This window comes from Plectropomus leopardus, chromosome 13, assembly GCF_008729295.1.
Source record: "Plectropomus leopardus isolate mb chromosome 13, YSFRI_Pleo_2.0, whole genome shotgun sequence".
Lineage (NCBI taxonomy): Eukaryota > Metazoa > Chordata > Actinopteri > Perciformes > Serranidae > Plectropomus > Plectropomus leopardus.
The window spans coordinates 2,312,369-2,333,334 of record NC_056475.1 but is presented as its reverse complement, the minus strand read 5'-3'; the positions used below and the strand labels follow the sequence as shown (position 1 = coordinate 2,333,334).

At 36.3% G+C, this 20,966-nt stretch overlaps 1 protein-coding gene across 1 annotated transcript; it reads left to right on the top strand.

Annotated features, from left to right (window-relative positions):
- The first annotated feature begins 1,980 nt into the window (after positions 1-1,980).
- akap10 (A kinase (PRKA) anchor protein 10) lies at positions 1,981-20,413 on the top strand. Its single transcript, XM_042499801.1, has 14 exons — positions 1,981-2,358; positions 3,883-4,068; positions 7,777-8,253; positions 8,926-9,024; positions 9,129-9,213; positions 9,381-9,504; positions 10,721-10,857; positions 11,802-11,946; positions 13,268-13,435; positions 14,991-15,100; positions 15,534-15,616; positions 17,135-17,187; positions 18,335-18,427; positions 19,304-20,413. Exons 1-14 carry the CDS (start codon positions 2,211-2,213, stop codon positions 19,307-19,309), a joined length of 1,914 nt encoding a protein of 637 aa, XP_042355735.1. The 5' UTR covers positions 1,981-2,210; the 3' UTR covers positions 19,310-20,413.
- The last annotated feature ends 553 nt before the right edge of the window (positions 20,414-20,966 follow it).

Genomic DNA, 20,966 nt, shown 5'->3' with positions numbered 1-20,966 from the left:
AAAGCAGTTTCATGTTAAATCGTTCAAATGTGCGGTCACCTATTTTCTCTGATAACTTCATGTTGCTCACGTTAATTCTGATCCACGTGTTCAGGAGGTTTTTACACTGAGCCGCCAAACTGCTAAAAACACTGAATAAAAGAGTTTTACGTTAACAATTTAGTGTTTTCCCAATACTCAGAGGAGCTGCAAACTATGGTGACCAACGCAAAAACACGTGAATGTCCCTCTCTAGAGCCAGCGTTTTGTAGATGAAAGACTGGCGCCCTGTGTAGATATAAACAGCTCATTCTCTGTTAACAAAAACACAATGATTCTTATTTTCGGGTGATTATACACTAAATAAAACATACTTATTGTAATATTTTCCATTTCTGCCAACAAATCCCTTTAAATCCTAAACACTGGACCTTTGAAACAAAAACATCTGGTGCTATTTTGCACCACATTTTGGTTCAGCGCTGCATGAAGTCGTTGGAAATCAGACTTTTTAAAAAGTCACGTCTCTGTTGTGACAGACAGGCTGTCAGTGCTAACAGACTCTCGGCTGAAAACATGCAGTATATTCACAAACGGCTCTGTCCAAAATGTCTCGCTGAAAGAGCGTCTCCTGCTCGCGTCCCAGTCCATTTTGTAACATCAGTCTCTGAAATTGATACCTCTCCTCCTGACCGCCCTCTGCAGCAGCGGCCTGATCTGAAGATATGAATGTTGAGTCACTCTTGATGAGTGGCTGCCACCATGTCTGCCACCGTGCGCTTACTCCGCTGCAGCCTGCGTATCTCATTTTTGAGTTGACAGCTGGCCACAGAGCTTTGGAGCAGCGTCAGATATTTGCAGCATTAAATAGTTTTGCATTGAACAACAAACATGATTTATGACGACAGCCTGCAGCTCTTAAAGAGCCTCAGGTGTAGACGGTCAACTCCACCCGACTTTAACTCTTTGAAACTTTTGAAACCTTTGAAATGGCTTGATTTATTTAAAAAAGTTCTGCAGTATTTAAAGTAGAAATGTTACATATTAATTAGCAAACATTAGATGCAGTGTTAAATAGTTTTGTAGTAAACGTGGAACGAAGGCAACAAAAGAAGAAATGAATTGAAAATCTAGTAAAAAGTACAAGAAAATGATCCTAAAATAAGTTTAAAAAAAGTTTAAAAAAAAGACCTTTAAATGGAAATGACCTGGAAAAAGTGCCTGAAGTGCTTAAAAAATTATAATAATTCATTAATTGTGAATTTTATATATGCATTATATTATAATAATTAGATATATATGTAGTTTTTTTTCCATATACTTTTTATTTTTTACCCCAAGACCTTCCCTGGTTAACATTTTTTTTCTTAATCAACTAATTTCTTGCGATTTGTTGTTTGTTGTAAATTGCTCATTGCCTTTTTCAGTGTTTCCGCAGAGCCTAAAAATGTCTTAAAAGGCACTGAAGTCATCAATCTAAAAATAAGGCCTCAACTGGTGTTAAAATGTCTTAAATCAATCTATCAAAATCCTTAAAAATGCTCAGACATGGGAAGTATAATTTCATGTTTTTTTTAACATTGGATTGTAAAGTATTAGGTAGCAATTTTTTTCCAAAGACAAAAAAGTCACGTTTTATGTCACAATAAATATAAATATCTGGGTGAAATTTTTCCTAACCCTTAAAAATTATGTTGGTGTATGTTTTATTTTTCTTTAGTTTTGTTTGTTGTAAAATTGGCTGTAAGTTTTATTCCGAGTGGCATTAAAAATTATTTAAAAGTCTTAAATCTGACTTGCCTTAAACTGTAGAAACCATGTTTTTTCCCACATTTGACCGAAATCACACCAATTTGCTCCTGATTTAAAGATTTTAACTCTTGTGAAAGGCGTCTGAGAGGAAGCACAAGAGAAGGTTTCGAAGGGTTAAACTGCAGGGACCCACCAAGGTGGCTAATCTGATGAAGGACTGGTAATGCCGGCGTACAGTATGAAAGCCCTCTCAGTACTGCGTCCTATAGACGGACCAGGACTGAGAAGGCTTTCACAGATCAGGACAGCTTCCTTATTTATCTCCTCATCTGTCTGCCGCAGCAAGAAAGCAGCTCTGCACGAAATCACGTTTGCTTTTCCAGTATATCACTTTCCCCACTCTGTCATTACGTAAGTGGACGGTGAGTTCCAGTCTTTCCGGTGACGCCACGCCATCTCTTTACTTCACCCGTCAATGAATGTCATGTACGATGAACCCTGCGCTCGCCGGTCTCGCCCTGTATTGTGAATCTAAATGCGTCTCCAGTTACAGCCTCTCTCTCGTATTTCCGCCCACAGCCAAAAGCAAAGAACCTGAGAGAGCGACCGATGCTAAAGTCACCAGGGGTGAGTTCATCTTTTCGTCTGTGAGGTTATGAAAGTGTCGGACAGTGTTGTTGGATTAAAAATGCTTGTCGTGTGGGTGTTTGTGATGCATTTGTTGACACGTCTTAATCACTTTGAGATGTATCAGCAGCCCTGTCTCCGAGAAATGACATTTAAATACAGTTCATTTGAAACAGCAAATATGTTTTGGGGGGAAATTTGGAAAACCAGTGCCTAGATATCTTTAGGATGTTTCAAGGTTTTTAGGACATTTCTAGGATTTTATAAAATTTATAGGATTTTAGGAAGTTTCTAGGATTTTAGGACATTTCCATAATTTTAGGAAGTTTCTTGGATTTTGGTATTTTTCTAGGATTTTAAGATCTTTCTCTGATTTTAGGACATTTCCATGATTTTTGGAAGTTTCTAGGATTTTAGGACATTTCTCAGATTTTAGGAAGTTTCTAGGATTTTAGGACATTTCTAGTGTTTTAGGAAGTTTCTCAAATTTTAGGACATTTCTAGGATTTTAGGACATTTCTCAGATTTTAGGACATTTCTAGGATTTTAGGACATTTCTCAGATTTTAGGACATTTCTTTTCTAGGTTTTTAGGACATTTCTCAGATTTTAGGAAGTTTCTAGGATTTTAGGACATTTCTAGTGTTTTAGGAAGTTTCTCAAATTTTAGGACATTTCTAGGATTTTAGGACATTTCTCAGATTTTAGGACATTTCTAGGATTTTAGGACATTTCTCAGATTTTAGGACATTTCTAGGATTTTAGGACGTTTCTCAGTTTTTAGGATGTTTCTAGGATTTTAGGACATTTCTAGTATTTCAGGACATTTCTTGGATTTTAGGGCATTTTTAGGATTTCAGGACATTATAGGCTGAGCTGGGACCTCCGTCGAGGGCTGCTTTTTTTTTTTTTTAAACAAACTCTGTTTTGATGCTGTTTTATGCACTCTGGCACCTTATGTATACTAAAAGTAAAATAACAATTCCCTGCCTGAATCGCTTTATTTTTATTATGAATTACAAAATGGTTGGGGGGGCCGCCCAGCACCCCATCAGGGACCAGATTTATTCTCCCCAAACATAATGCAGAGAGCGATTACGTCGTCACAGCGACATAATTATGAATGCAATGGAATAATTAACAAATCTAATTTCTAGGAGACAGGGTTGCAGATGTTTTTGCATGTGTGTGTGCTCTCTGAACTGAGATTAACTTCTTTAAGGAAGTGATTCAAATGGCTCTTTGCTTAAGTCATTTTACTGTGTTTAATTATCGCCGGCTGTATTGTCACATGACCGACATTTTGACCTGGAGCCATGTAAGTGAAACACACGGCTCAGAGTCAAACACTGAGCCGTCTGTCTTCTCAAACATCTCTCATCGCACACCCCGAGGCCTCTTTTAAAAAAACCTTCGCCAGAAAGATCTTTTCATACAAGTCACACTGATGTCACACATTCAGGGCACTCACATCTTTTTTATTGCCCTAATGCCTTTTTTTTTGTCCTCCGTCGTCCCTTCACAGCTCCACCCAGCCCTCACTCTCCATCGCTGGGACTGAGGAACCACCATGCCATCCAGGAGGCTGCGGGGCCCAGCCATGTGGCCATCAACGCCATCTCCGCCAACATGGACTCCTTCGCCCGCGGCCGCACCGCCATCCTCAAGAAACAGCCGAGTCACATGGAGGCTGCGCACTTCGGAGATCTCGGTACAGACAGCGTTCATGCGCTTTTATTCTGCTTTTAGTGAAACAAAACCAAACATTTCACCATAGAAATTTGAGGTTTCTTCTGAAATATTACTAAAAAGTTCTTGTTTTAGATGCAGTGGTGGCTAGAATAAACAAAAATCTAATGAAAGTATTGTGTCTTTTTAATTATACTGACACATATTGAAGTAAAAGTACTCAGAAAAATAACCACTTGAGTAAGAGTGAAAAAGCATCTTGCTCAAGTAATAAATATTAATACATTTATTAATAAAGCACTTTTAAAGGAACTCAGAGGCACTGTACAAAAGTAAAATAGCAACATAAACATAATTACATAACACAGAAATACACTGCAAACAAATCGATAACATACTAAATAAAAAAAACTACACTGAACAATCAAACATTAGAAGAGTTTTTAGGAATTATTTGAATTTAGATAGAATAGATACAATTTATTAATTTATTATTTCATTAAAGTATCCAGAACCATAAGAATTTCAAAATACGACTTTTTTAGCATTCTTTAATCTCTTGAAAAAAAACGCTATATTTAGAATATTTTCACTTCTTTACCTTGCTGTAAGACAGCCCTTAAATGAGGATTTGAAGCCGTTTTTATCAAAAAACCTCCAGACTCCTTTGAGAAAAATAGTCATTTTTACTCTGGAGCTGCTGCTCGACCGCTGCCTCCATCAGCTGTTATAAAAAGTAAAGAGGAGCAAACATTCAAATGTGGCTGGGATGTGACTTTTTTATTTAAATTAAAATTAAAATACCACCTTTTCTTGTATGTCCCTCCTCAGTGCTTACAATTATCATTATCTGGGCGAGTTAGTCCAATTCTCAGGAATTTGATTAAGTCTGGTTTCAGGCAGACTAACATGTTTACACGTATATTTAAAAAATCCAGCTTTAGTCAGACTGACATTATAATTTGACCTTTTCTGACATTATGTAAATGTCCTGACTGTATCAAGGTGGAGTTTTGTTTTATACATTTTCATGGATTGGGCTGATATTCATACAACAGCAAACACAGACAATTTCTGTTTTATTTTAAATGACTTGCAAACACTTAAGAATGCATGAAATCCAAGTAATGAAAAACAATAAAGCTTCCCTTAACTTTAGGGAAAAAAACAAATAGTAAAAATGAGAAAAAAAATCATTTCTGAATTATTTATTCTAATAATTTAGTTACCCTTGCAGCACACCGTCCTGTGTAAATGACAAACACTCCTTCATGAATGCTGTGAGGCGCACTCACGCGACTTCATGCATCAGTTTTGACGAGCACGCAGACATTCCCGAGCCTGTCAGGAGAACGCCGGCCTTTCAGTCCGTCCTTTTATCAAACGCGCTCTAAAATTAGACCCTTGAGTGTGTTTCCTACATGCCTTAGTTCGAGGCGTGAACAGGTAGTGAGGCGGTGACGGAAACTGTACGAGCAAGTTGGCCAGAGAATAGTTTTGGTGTGTCAGATGGAGGTGGAGGAACCTGCGCTGCAGCTCACACACCAAAATCAGAATGAAAAGCAGCGTGCAGCCGTGACTTGTGGGCTGTGGTTTCAACACAAGAAAAAAAAGAAAGGAAGTGAGGGAGGAGCATGCAAAGAGGCAAGGTGGATTTGTTTTATTGCCACCGCAGGCAGATACAGCAGTTTAATGTAGAGCCGAGACTGAAAGCCACGGAGGAGTTAAAAAGTAGGTCTGTCCTGGTGGCGTAACGTGATATATATCTCGAGATATTTAAAATGTCCTCTAAAGTACTGTAAACTACTAAAATACAAAAATTATTAAACAATAACATAGCCAGTGTCATATAATGAAGTTGAATATAGCACTGTTACAGTTACAGTTACTGTTATAATGCTATAATAAAGTTATCTAAAATACTGTATAATAAAGTTAAATAAAGTACTGTTAAAATAAAGTTAAATGAAATAATGTTATAATAAGGTTAATAAAGTACTGTTTTAATTAAGCTAAATAAAACACCTTTATAATATAGTTATTAAATATAACACTGATACAGTAAAGTTAAAATAATGTTAGAACAAAGTTATATAAAATACTGTATAATGAAGTTAAATAAAATACTGTTACAATGAAGTTAAATATAGTAGTGTTAAGTAAAGCGCTGTTATGAAGTTAAATGAAATACTGTTGTCAAAAAATTAAATAAAATGCTGTTGTTATAGTTAGATAAAAAATACATTTATAATAAAGTTAGATAAAGTAGTTTTATTATAAAGTTAATAAAGTAGTGTTATAAAGTTCAGTAAAGCACTGCTGTAATAAGGTACTGTTATAATAAAGTTAAATAAAATACGGTTATAATAAAGTTAGATAAAGTGTTCTTACAGTAAAGTTAAAGTAGTGTTAAAATAAAGTTAAAAAATACTTTTAAAGTTAAAATAATGGTAAGTATTTTTCTAATAAAGATAAATTAAGTATTGTTTTAACAAAATAAATCAAAGCCCAGCCAGTGGGGCTTTTATTCTGAAGCATGCGGCTCGTCTTGGGCGGAAAGTGTTTTTTCTGTGAACTTGAATCTCTCGGTCAGTTAAACTCTAAAACAAAAAAAAAAAGCACGACATTATCCTCTGTTGGCGATATAGTAATTTTAAATTTCGGATGAAGAGCACACCACTGTACATCAGGTATAATTGATAAATCTCTCACTGTTTAACATGATTATTTTATTTCACAGCTCTGTCGTTGAGGGAGTGAAGCGCAGGTGTAGCACATGTGAGGGAGCATTATAGCACACTGACTGACTCTCTAAAGATATTCAAATGAGCCGGGTGGCGTTTGATGATCTGATGCAGACGCAGCCGGCGCTCCGGTTGTTGTGATGTGAACGGCTCTCAGAGATAAGGTGGGCTTGTCAGCGTGATCTTAAGGAATCTGAAGAGGCACCTTGAAGCATTATTTCGTTTTTCAAAGAGCAAACATAACACCGCGAAGCCTCGGCAGCCCACGCGTCACTCTAACTACAGCCGATGTGCTGCGATTCATAATCCATCAGCAAGTGTCGGGTTTGTATTCAATGAGCCGCCGTATTTATTTTGTTTTCTGGCGGTGTGTTGGTGCTTGCGTTCCCTCAGGATGGTGGATGTTCTTCAAACAGACAGACGTAGTGAAGTCGAACGATGTGGCCGCTGCAGGAGCTGGGCGCTGTCAGAGGTTGCCGTGCAGTTATTGCTGACCACTTCGCACTCTGCCGTGAATGACAGGGTGGACACAGATGCTGTTGAAGAGTGATTCTGAAAAGTTTGTCTGGGTTTAATCATCTGTGAAATTGCATAGTCTGAGGCCAACTCCAGACGGACAGAGAGACAGGAATTCACAAGACTTCAAAACAAATATCCAGGAGTTTTAAATTCAGCTCACGCCGGCCTTCAGTCTGGACCATATTTTCTGTTGAAATAGGAGAGCTGAACACAAACAATCCACTTTTTCAGAAATTTTCACATTTAAGAAGCATGAAACTAGCAAATGTTTGGCTGTTTTGCTTTGAAAATTACTTAAATGATTATTTAATCACCAAAACAGTTACGTTGTAACAGAATCCACAGACCATGCAGTGATTAGTTTTATGGAGGAACTATTTTCTTTCTACTGCAATACAACCATCAACCGTATCACTGCGCAGCCTATAAAGCCTGTAGTTAATTTTGTGTATTTTCATTTGTTCCAGGTCATTCCAGTGTGAACTATCAGCCCCAAGAGACCCGCTCTCGGTTGTCTAAGACGGTGGAACATGTCCTACGAGACAACGTGGCGATACCCCACTACATGCATTTCATGGAACTGCAGGGCGCTGACCACCTGGTTCGCTTCTGGTTGGAGGCTGAGAGTTTCCGCTCGGCCAGCTGGTCGCGGGTCCGAGCACACAGCCTAAACTCTGTCAAACACAGCTCCTTGGCCGAGCCCGTCCCTGCCTCCCCGGGCAACTCGGAGCTCCCGGAGCTCGCCCAGAACACACCCAACGCTTTTTCGCGGGACAGTAGCAGCGAACGCCCGACGGAGCAGCGGGACTCCTCCAGCACGGACCTTAGACCCGGCACTCCACGAGCAGAAACTCCCAGCAGGCAGGCACCCTCCAGGACGGGGACTCCCTTCAAGGTGCAGTCGAACAGCACCCTGCGAGACCTCTCTGACAAACTCATGAAAAGTAAGACATCTCAGTGCTTCCCACAGAATCTATAATTGCTTTTTTCCAGATATCGCACTAAAGGGCAGCAGCAAAGTTCCTTCTGTATACTGTCCTCGTATTTTTACACAAAACGAACGAAGGCAGCGTCATTCTGCTCTAGTGTGTGATTAGACACTGTAACTCGGCATCCTGTAATCAAAAGAAGCTCGACGGGCGTGACAGGGTTTATTATCAGACTTTTTTAAGCTTGTGTGAATATGTGCGTTTCCCTTTTTTTTTGTTTAATCATTTTGTATCATTCTCTATTCCATCTTCAAAATTGGACTTTTTTGCCACATGTGAACACATGGCGGGTAAAACTCGTGAGTTATTTTTATCCCTCAGCAGCAGTTTGAGTAGCAGCGTGAATAATTGGATCATTTAATGCGATCAGAGCTGATCAGATCGATGGATAAGAGGAGAAGCAGAGTGCAGAGTGAGTGAAAGCAAACTTTTAGAACGAGCACAATGAACGGTTCGCCTGGTGTTCTGCTGCTCCGTCTGTGACAACAGTACACCCTGCACTCTGAGAATGTCATATAATAAAAAAACACATGGTATATATTTAAATAGTGCTAAAAAAATCTTTGTTACAGCAGAAGTTTTAATTGTGGCAGTCTGTGATCAGCTGTGTGTCTTTGTGTTTTTCAGGTATAGAGAAAGATGCAGTTACCATTTTCACAAAGTACATCTCTCCGGACGCTGTGAGGCCCATCCCCATCACCGAACAGATCAGAAACGATATCGTTGGTGAGACAGAATTGTGTTTTTAAAAAATCAGACACCACATTTTATGTGTTGCGACTGTAAGTGATACTTCTTAAATAATATCCCTCTGTCTTTCCTCTGTGCAGCTAAAATATGTGGAGAGGACGGCATGGTGGATCCAAACTGCTTCGTCATTGCACAGTCGGTAGTGTTCACCATCTTGGAGCAACAGTGAGTTTCTGTATTTTTTAGAGGATTTTTTTTTGCTCACACAGCAAGGTTTCCCTTGCCGTGTTTTGGCGTTAAGATTAAAGTGCAGCTTCTGTCCTCTGTCATTTTACCGCCCTGACATCCTCAGTAGCGCTGTATTCATCTCCCACTCGCTCTTTCATTTCCAGGCACTTTAGCGAGTTCCTGCGAAGCCATCATTTCTGTAAATACCAGATCGAAGTGTTGACGAGTGGCTCCGTGTTCCTGGCTGACATCTTGTTCTGCGAGTCAGCTCTCTTCTACTTCTCTGAGGTGAGCGGGCCCAGAGGTTCCCAGAACAGGATTTTTATCTCTTGTGTCGTGTCGCTTAAACACATTTTTACCCCTTTTCTGAATGACTCCTACACTGCCAGTTGAAGCATGTTTAGTCGATTTATGCACCCTGATGTCGATCAGCCAATAGGCAGAAAGTTGACTCCATGGCACACTTTGAATGGCAGCTTCCTCAATTTGCATAATGAAGAAGAAAGATGCTCGAAGACATGCATTAAAAAAAAAAGAAGAAAGAAATGAATTTGGGGAAATAAAAAGGGTGAAAAATGCAAAATGGAAATAACAGATTAACACATTTAAAAATGAATTAATATATTTAAAAATAAATGTTAAAATACAGATATACATTTAAAAAAGTATGCATACTTAAATAATTAAATAGATTAAAAATTAATAAATAAAAAATATATGCAAAAAATAAATAAATACATTTCAAAATTAATAAAAATAAAGGAATAAGTTTGGGGAAATAAATGAAGAGAAATGCAAAGAGAAATAATACATAAATATGTGCATAAGTGAATAAAAAAATGTAAAAAAAAAAAACCAAAACAAAATATATTTGAAATAAAATAAATAAATGTAAAAATTAATAAGTTAATTTTAAAATTAATCTAAATGAATAAATGAAAGGGAAAATAAAAAAAACTTTGTAAATTGTTTTGGGAATTGATACAAAGGTAAATAGTAATGAAGCAATTAAAAACAAATATACATTTTACATCACATTTTATCAGTTAATTAATGCCTATGTTCCTGTCTTTGATCCATTTAATAGCATATTAATTTATTTATTGAGTTTTTTTTTTTTTTTTTTTACATTTTGATTTTTGCATCTTCCATCCTCCACACACAAACTGTTTCTCCTCTTGGCTCCTCATTACACTTGTGTTCCCTCTGGCCACTATCACATAACAGTTTGTGTGTTTGTGCATTGACGTGTTCTCGAGGGAATTTCTTTTGTCACCGCAGCAATAAACTGAAAACACGGTAAACAAAACTAAACGCAAAATACCCTTTAGATGCTCCCTTTGCAATCTCCAAACCTTTTAGTTTAATGCGAAAGTGACAATTAACAGCAGAACTCCAAAACAAAAAAGAAATTCAAAGCTGTAAACATTTATTTTCCACGACAGGGAAATCGTAAAACCCTGCAGTGACTTTCAGTTGAATTGTTGTGTTTTTGTCCCTGCAGTACATGGAAAAGGAGGAGGCGATGAATGTACTGCAGTTCTGGCTGGCGGCAGACAACTTCCAGAACCAGCTTGCAGCTAAAAAGGGCCAGTATGACGGCCAGGAGGCTCAGAACGACGCCATGATCCTCTACGACAAGTAGGTTTTCTCTCAGCGCCTCTGCCGTCCTCTTGAGCTCCAGTTATTTTCCTAAAAAGATTGGGTTTGACTTCTTACTTGATACTTTGAAATCTGACGAGTTACTTAAAATATTCTTGGAAACCAATTGCCTTAAAAAAGGAAAGTAAATCTAACTATTAATTTTACTTAAATTTGTGAAGTTGTTGCAACTCAAAAATGACAAGTGAATTGATGTTGTGTTAGCAACTTAAATAAATTAAGTTAATCTGACCTAAGTTGGTCAGAACAGGATTTCACCAACGATGAAGTGAGTTCTGTTTTGTTATCATGTTTAAGAAAAAACAAATATGACTGACTAGTTTTCAGCCAGCAGAACACAGATATAAAGCACAGTAAACTAAGTTTACTCAACTTAATAAAACTTAGAAAGAGTGATTTAGTAAACTTGTTAGTTTTAAGTTGCAAAAACCGCACAAAATTAAGCAGGTAGAACTATATTTTTAGTAAACTTAGATATAAAGTAAGTATGAATTAAGAAAAATAGTTATATTTACTTACACTTTCTTAGATTTTATTAAATTAAATTAAATTAAATTATTAATTTTAATTTATTAATTTAATTAAAATCAACTTGGCAGATTTTACAGTCTAGAATTTATCACTTCTTAGAAAGTAAAGAAAAAGAAAAGACAGTTTAAGCTATTTTGTGTTTCCTGTATTAGACACTATTTTCTCAGAAATACTAGTAATATAGTTTTGTCATATTACAAGTAATAAAGCCACCTTTTTAGAACATAGGCTGCATAACACGGGGCGGCGCTACTACAGCCTCTTTAAGGTGCCACTTCTGCAAAGACAAAAAAAATTTAGGTTTCTTGTGAGTTTTATTGCATTTTGGGTATTGATTAAATTCCAAATAAAGGTGCCCTTTCCTGAACTTTATTGCTCTATTTCCTCTGCAGGTATTTCTCACTCCAGGCTACAAACCCTCTGGGCTTTGGCGACTCTGTGCGAATGGAGATAGAGTCGAATATCTGCCGAGAGGGAGGGCCGCTCCCCGACTGTTTCACCACTCCGCTCAGACAGGCCTGGACCACCATGGAGAAGGTCTGAATCTTAAATAACCACATACCTCATCATTTCCTATACGGCTCCTCTGTTACGCTCTTTTTCTATGTAGGAAAATAGGGAATATCCAAATATGTAAAATATATCACTTTAGGGGTGCTCAGTATTGGATTTTTGCAGATATCAGATATGCCGATGTTTTCGAACTCATTTTTTGTTGATTGCCGATAACGATGTTTGCACATATGACATAAAATACAATGCATTTGAAAATGTACACATTCATTTGGATAAAACATTAAAGCCACTTTAATCTGGTTTACATCTTAAAAATGCCATGTTTATTTTAATATAACAAATTTTAAACAAAACTGTGAAAATCCTCCCGCTTAAACCCTGTTAGACTTGAACAAATTGGCTTGATTTTTTTCAAAAGGTGATGAGCAAATTAACAAGAAATAACCCAAAAAATTAACAACAGATTTATAAAAAGTCATGAAACAATTATACAAAAATAAGCATAAAAAAGAAATAAAGAAAAAAATAGAAAAAAAAGAAATCACCCAGGAAAAGTGCTTTAAACAATTGGAATAATTCTTTAACAAAACTATTAAATTATTATTATATATTATGTTATGATAATTATAATTATAGCTTTTTGGACATGTATCCTTTGCCTTTTTAAAAAAATATTCTAAATCTAATTTCTTGCAATTTGCGAAACAGTTCTTGCAAAGTTGCTTGTTGCCTGTTTTCCCATGTTAAAAGAAACAAAACAAAACAAAAAAAACCCTCAAAACTAATTTGCTCAGACTGTTAACCACTTCTGAAAGGCATTTTAATACACCACAAAAAAAGTGATATCAATCCAGGTTTCAAAGGGTTAAAAGTCTTGGATGATGCTTCTGACAATAATCAAAACTGGTGCAAATTTGAACTATTTTTAAACTAATTAAAGTCACATAATTAAAGCATTATCTTAGCCTGTCATATTGGCACAGATGTTTATTTTTAAAGCCGTTACCCAGGGATACTGATGACATACCAATATTATTATGCATCCCTAAAAATATCTGCAATTAATTTACACTGCCCTTTAAAACATTTAATTAGATATTTTCTGAGATCATCAGCTTGACCTGTTTTCTTGACTTAAATAAGATTGAAGTTTTTGTTCTGTAAGTCGTTGACAAATTGCCCTCTTGTACCGCTGATGAATGCACCTGCCTCCAGTTAATGAAATGAAAGCTGTTGTTAGCACATAAAGGTCAATACCAAACTTCTGTGACTCGTGCACAAGAAATATTTCTCTGAGCTCATTATTCTCTCACAGAGTCACTGCTGTGTTGCGTTTGTTCAGGTCTACATGCCAGGCTTCCTGTCGAGCAACCTTTACTACAAATACCTGAGTGACCTCATCAACTCGGTGCGGGCAGACGAGTTTGTGAATGTCAGCACTCCAGGTCAAGGCGGGCCCGCGGACAACGACCGCTCAAGTTCAAATGTCAGCGAGGGCTCTCAGACTCAGGTGAACCCCAACTTTAACCCACATCTTCAGCCCCTGTGGGGATGTTCCTCCGTCTGCTGACATTTAGACCTGTTCAGCCTCATTACAGGAATAAGGAAGATATTTTTGTGAATGCCAAAAGGTTGTGATCATTCCTGTTGTTTTGTTGTGTTCATATATATAAAAAAACCTTACCTGTATTGCTGCCTAACATTCAGTTCATGGCAATTTTTATTTTATATGTTTTTTAATTGTATTTATTTTTTTTACAGGTAAATAATATACGCAAAACAATATCATGGCTTATAACTTCTCAAATAAATAAAAAAGGAGAAAATGTAATAAAAAAATAGAAATAATAACATTATTTTAAAAAATTAATTAAAATTTAAAAAGGATTGACAGTACATTTAGAAAAATGAAATATACACATGACTTGTGGAGCATATTCAGCTTATGAATTACGCTTCTCTTCATTCTTCATTTTTGTCTCTTTTCATGTTGTTTTGTGCTTCTTTGTAATGGCTTGTAACAAATATTTTATCCCTATGAAACTGATTTTGCAATGTATTTTTTACTGGAAATATTAATTTCAGATAAAACCTTAACTTTTAAATATGATTTTTTTAACCTAAATTTGATAATAATATAATAATAATAATAATAATAATAATAATTTTAATAATAATAATAATAATAATGATAATAATTTTAATAATAATTGTTATTATTCAATGGAAATCCAATTTCCATGTATAAAAATAAAACCAAACATAGATCCAGTCGTATGCCAAACTTCCTCAGCTGCAACCACAAGCCAACAGTCCTGATGTGGCGCTACAGCAGCTGTCTAAATTTTAAAAGTTTGAAAATTCATAACAAATCATTTATACATGCTACAGCTTTGTAATTCATACCAAAAGTCCCAATTGTGTTGAAACTTTTATACACTTCACTGTGGTGCAAATTCTGAAGTTCAACACACAAAAACTGTAAACTAGTTAAACGTATCTCCTCACACTTTTTTGGTTAGTTGACACCAAACTTGCGTCAGGGCGTCTTCAGACTGTCCTGTACAGATTTTTGATTGATCAAAAATTGAGTCAACAGTGAATCAAAATGTCAGAATTTTATCCCAAAACTGAATTTCTGACAATTTTAAGTTCTGCCCTCATGTAAGCTATTGCAGTCTGTGGGAAAAATGGCATCTTCAAACATCAATTTTTCACTTATAGAGCAAATCAATCTTTGTAAAAACAAAAGATTAACATCTCTGTGCTGTCTAGATGACGTCTGCAAATTCTCAAAGTTTTGTCCTGATAATTGAATTTTTGACAGCAGTTTGAAATCTGCCTTTCCATGCACAGACAGCTGATGTCCTGCCCCCTGGTGGTCGGATCAGTCATAGTATGACGCCATCTCTGGTTTCTCGCTTGGCGTGGGGTGAACTGTCCCTTTTAGTTGTTTTTGAAGCAGCCGTTTTGTAGAATATCTTCAATGGAGAGATTTCTGGAGTAGGAAATAGTTTTTGTTTTGTAAATTGTTCTAAAATAAATCTGTCATGTTCACACTACAGCAAGGTGCCAAAAGGGCAGCAATCAAGATCCTGAAAAACTTTGACGAGGCGATCACGGTGGACGTCGCCAGCCTGGACCCCGAGTCCTTGTACCAGCGACCGTACGCTGGGTGAGTTCTGTGTCTCCAGTGTATCGGAGGGGTTAAATTTGGGCTTATTCTGTATTTTAAATCATTTATTTAAATGTGCTTTTTAAATATATGTTGCGATTTGTCCTCCCTTGTTGTCTTTCATGCTTCTCTCCTTTTATGTTCTCTTGATTGCCTGCACGGCTGTTTGGCTTTAATGGTTGTAATTTTTTGTTTTTATTGACTCCCTCTTAAAGTGTTTTATGAACGTGCTTCGAAAAATCCTGGACAGAAATAACTCGAGAGAGCGATCTCATCGGAGGACAAAACTTGCAGATCAGTTGTAGAAATTGCAGTTATTGATTGGATACAAACACACACGGCGGCGTTTGAGTGTGTGCGCGCCCGAGGCTCGGTTTTGTTGCTTGTGCTCTGTCTTCTGTCTTCACGCGTCCTCTCTGCTCTCACCGCTCAGAAGGATGACGTTTGGGAAGGTGAATGAGATGGGCCAGTTTATCAGGGAGGCAGAGCCGGAGCCGGACGTGAAGAAATCCAAAGGCACGATACGCACACACACACACACACACACACACACACACACACACACACACACACACACACGATCTCTCTGTCTCATTATATTCGGAGTCTTTGCCCTCACTCTGTCACAGTTTATCTCACTCCTCCTTGCAGTGAAAACTCCAAAGTCATGAATATAAACCTCATTTAGCGGCTGCTCCTGTTCTCCTTACAGCTCAGAGCCTTTTGAAATATTTCAAATTCCCCTCGAACAAAAACCAGCCACTGCTCTTAAGATCTGACAACACAGAGAATCTTTTTTTATTATGTCTGTGGATCAGGGAAACTCAACTTGCTTTACAAAATGACAGGAAGCCAGCGGCCAGCTGCAGCAACGCCTCTCGGATTTTAGGATATTTGTATAATTTAAGGACGTAACTGGGATGTGTCTAGGATTTAAGGATGTTTCTTGGATTTTTGGACATTTCTTGGATTTTAGAAGTTTATAGGATTCAAGCATGTTTCTCAGATTTTAGGACATGTCTCTGATTTTTTGACATTTTTGGGATTTTAGGACATTTCTTGAATTTTAGAAGGTGTATAGGATTCAAGCATGTTTCTCGGATTTTAGGACATTTCCAAGATTTTAGGAAGTGTCTCTGATTTTTAGACATTTCTCTGATTTAAGGATCTATCTCTGATTTGAGGATATTTCTATTACTTTAGGACATGTCTTGGATTTTCGGACTTTTCAGGGATTTTTGAACATCTCTAGGATTTAAGGATGTTTCTTGGATTTTAGGACATTTCTCGAATTTTAGAATGTTTCTAGGATTTTAAGACATTTCTAGGACTTCAGGATATTTCACAGATCTTAGAAGCTTTATAGGATTCAAGCATGTTTCTCAGATTTAAGGACATTTCTCAGATCTTAGGACATTCTTCGGCTCTTAGGATGTTTTGAGGATTTTAGGAGGCGTAGGGGCTTAGGTCGGACCTCTGTCGGGGGGTGCGGGTGATTGTCCACTGGCACTTTTTTTGAAAAACAAGCTCTATTTTGATGCTGTTTTATGCTCTCTGGCACCTTATTGATACTAAAAGTACAAAATCAAATCTCAGTGGGACTCACTTTATTTTATTGTGAATTAGAAAATAGTTTGGGGGCCATGCGGCATAAGTCGAGTATCACTGCTCTCGAGCCATGAATATAAACCCTATCTGGTGGCTGCTCCCATTCTCCATACAGCTCATAGCCTTTTCAAATATTTGACATTTTCCTCGAACAAATAAAAAAACAGCCGCTACTCTTAAGATCCAACATTATTTATTATGTTTACAGAGCTTTATCTTGAGTACCGCACATTCTGACTGCAGAATAATCCAAACAGAAAGTAAAGTGTAATAAAGCACTGAATACTTTAATACGTCAGGATTAACCCAACTTGAGAAAGTCTCATTACCCTGCAGCAGTTTGAGTTCAGATTAAGAAACTGCAGTTAGTGTGCTGTTCACTGCGGCCTCTTTGACTCACTCAGACTTCCCTCTCTTCTCGTTCAGGTTCCATGTTTTCTCAAGCCATGAAGAAATGGGTCCAAGGCAACTCGGACGAGGTGAGGCTCAAGATGTTAAAATATTCAGCAGTATGAGGCACACAGTAAAGCTCTCAGTGGCACGTATTCACATTCACTTTGTGACGTCGACCCGTGACAGGTGATTCATTAAAGGGGGCCCGTTATTCTCATTTTCTGCTTCATACGTGTACTTTGGTTTATAATCGAACATGTTTACATTTAATGTCCAAAAACACTTAATCTCCCTCATACTGTCTGTGCTAAGGTTTTATTAATTCTGAATTTGTTGTTTTTTGTTTTTACTATTTTCTATCTTATGAAGTCATTTTTTTACCATATTTGGCATATGGAGAAAATACATATTGTTTCTACTGGAAGGACTGTCACAATCAATGTTGCTGCAAATCATTGACATATCCCAGGCTAAAAATATAATAAAAAAATAATTTTAAAAAATCAATATACTACTTGCTCCTCAGCAAGTAGTATATTGAGAATAATTACATTTTTACTTATTTGGTTTTTTTTTTTCATCTAAAAACATACTTGCATCATGACAAAAACCTGGCATTTAAAGAGTTGAAATTCTGAAAATTAATGAATATTTGATATTTATGATTAAGACTTATGTTGGCTAAAAAATAACTCAATGAAAGTGGAAAACAATTTTAATGTACAATATTTTTTAAAGCTTGATTTTGAAAAGTGCATTTTGTACGCAGAGCGGTATGAGTGCGTGTATTTGACGCTGCACAAACAATAATAATGTATAAAAATCAATGTTGCTGCTAATCATTGCTGTGTCCTAGGCTGTAATCATGAAAACAAAAATAATAATGATGATATTGATTTTTTTTTTTTTTTTTTTTGTTTTTCATATAAAAACAAAGTGGCATCATGACAAAAGTCTTGCATGTAAAGGGTTAAAATTTTAAAAATTAATGACTATTTGATATTTATGATTAGGACTGATGTTGGCTAAAAATATAGATTCATTGAAAGTAGAAAATAATTTTGTTTAATATTTTTTAAAGCTGAGTGAGTATAATATTAAAGCGAGCCTTAAGAACATCTGACATTGTAACATTTAATGAAAAATAAGCAAATAAGGAAAAGCATTATAGCCTCATTAATAAGAATATGTAAATCTGTGGTTTAAGTTTCTGTTTGTGTCGTGACTCTTTAGGCTCAGGAGGAGATGGCGTGGCAGATCGCCAAGATGATCGTCAACGACGTCGTCCACCAGTCAAACCACGACAGCCCCGGCAAGTCCACCAAGGTACAGAGCGTCACTCAGTCCTCCCTGAACGACTGCGGCTTTTCTCCAAACACAAACAAACGTTTTCTTTCTCTTTTTACTGAGTTAGGTGTTAGTGGCCTTCTCTCTCCAAGCCCTCGTTTAATCACAGATTCATCTGGAGATGCCGCAAAAGTGAATTTAAAAAAAAAAAAAGAAGCCAAAAAAGGGACCAATGAAGTAATTACAAGTACAGATATGAACCTATAAAAATACATTTTTAAACAGGGAAAAATTAACTCTGTATATAGAAGAAGGTGGGAGTAAGATTTACTGGTCATTTTTTAAAAAATCGAGTTTAAAAAATGAAATATATTTTGGGGTGTTTCTTCATGATATTTTATATATAAAATAAATATATTTATAATATATCTAAATAATAATATAATAATAATAATGAATGATGATGAATGATAATAATAATAATAATAATAATAATAAATAAAAGAATAAAATGAATTTACTATAAATAAATGAATAAAATGAATTTTCTATAAACAAATAAATAAAATGAATTTTCTACAAACAAATAAATAAATAAATAAAATGAATTTACTATAAATAAATAAATAAATAAATAAAATAACGTTACTATTAATAAATAAATAAAATGAATTTACCATAAATAAATAAAATAAAATAAAGTTACTATTAATAAATAAATAAATAAAATGAATTTACTATAAATAAATAAATCTTGAATAAATCTCTGAAAATAAATGTACTATTAATAATTGAAGAACGTACAGGTGTAATATGCTCCATCCAGCTCCATCTCATTTTTTTAAAAACATGCAGTCTGACAGCAGTTGTAATCTTTTCCATGCTAAGCGAGTGTTTTCTTTCGTGTGTGTGCAGTTATGACCCCACTGAGGAACCAAAGGACCGTCGCTCCCTGCAGACGCCGGCACGCAGGGTTCACCCGCAAAAAACTGCATCACTCTGAGAACGAACAAGGCATTTTATCACCTCCCGATTTATCTGCGCGCACGTGCGTGCGTGCGTGCGTGCGTGAGTGAGTGAGTGTGTGTGTGTGTGTGTGTGTGTGTGTGTGTGTGTGTGTGTGTGAGTGATTGGCCACGCATGGGCTAACGGAAGAGCGGATCATTGCTCCGATCTTCCATCATAACACTATAAAGGTACTCGTGTAGTCGCCAAAGGTGAAGCGCATCCGAGGAAGGAGACGTTTAAAGAGAGCCGGCACGAAGAAGAAGCAGCATGTGAGTCAGGACCGCCGCTGCGACGCTGTAGCCATATCTGAGACACGCATCTGGGACCTACGGAGGACGTGAAGTACCTGCACTCCCTCATGACGCACCTCCACACACCTTTTTTTTAACCATTCCTTGTTTTCGATGATCTCTGAAGGGGTCGGCCACGTTCAGCACATGAACATCAGCATTGTACAGATTTTTTTTTTGCTTCCCTCAGCCTGCCCCCGGAGTCGTGTCGTCTGCTGTTTTGGCTGTTTTTACGTACTGTAGGACTTTTCGGAAATGTGACAATGAAACAGAAGAAGAGCCGGAGATTCTGGCTGACCTCCTGTATGAACCTCGTTGCACCTTTACAGAGCGTAGAAGAAGAAATACTCCCTAATAAAGTGCTCCAGTTGTGTTGGAAAACTCCAGACTCCATGTCCTAAATGTTCTATATATATAAATATATATATATATGTAGATTTCTGGTTTACCCCATAAAATATTAATGTTAGTCCTTTTTATGGTGATCGCTGTGTTTTTTTTAATGCGTCGCTGAAACGTCAGTGATGAGCGGACTGTTCAACTGGAAAGTGTGCTCAGTGATTTATTTTTTTTATTTTCATTTCTTTAGAGCCTTACCAAGATGTGGAAAAGAACCAGAAAAGACTTTTGGTACTATGTACCACTAATGTTTTCTGACATGTACGTGTACTTAATCTATAATATATTTAAATTGTGTTTGATTTAAATACATATATTATGAAATGTTTGTCTGTCCTCTTTTTTTTTTTCTTTGACATATTTTATCTTCTTTATCTTCATTTATCATGTTTTTTTTTAATTTATTTGCAATCTTAAGTTTACAAAATGATGCAACAACACTTTGTGCCGCCTTTAGACGCCTTTTCCAAGTATTTAAACTTTTAAACCATGAGCAAATTGGTCTTATTTTTTTCAAAAACATGGGAAAAAGGCAGTGAGCAACTTAGTGAGAAATGTTTAACAAATTGCAAGAAATGTGTACATACAATTTGAATAAATAAAAAAACTTGGAGAAAATGAAAAAAGCTAGGAAAAAATTATCAGAATTACATACATGAAATTATGTTCCAGATAATTTCCCTTTTCTTTTTCTTTTTCTTTTTCCCTTTTCTTTTTTTTTTTTTCCTAATTATCTGGTAATTTTCTTGACAAAAGCTTGTGGAAAATTGTCCAAATAGAAAAAGAAAAAAGCTAAGAAAAAGCTATATTTATAACTAAATATCATGTTTACATTTTTAAAATTATGTTACAAGATCATAATTGTCAAGCAGGTTATTTCC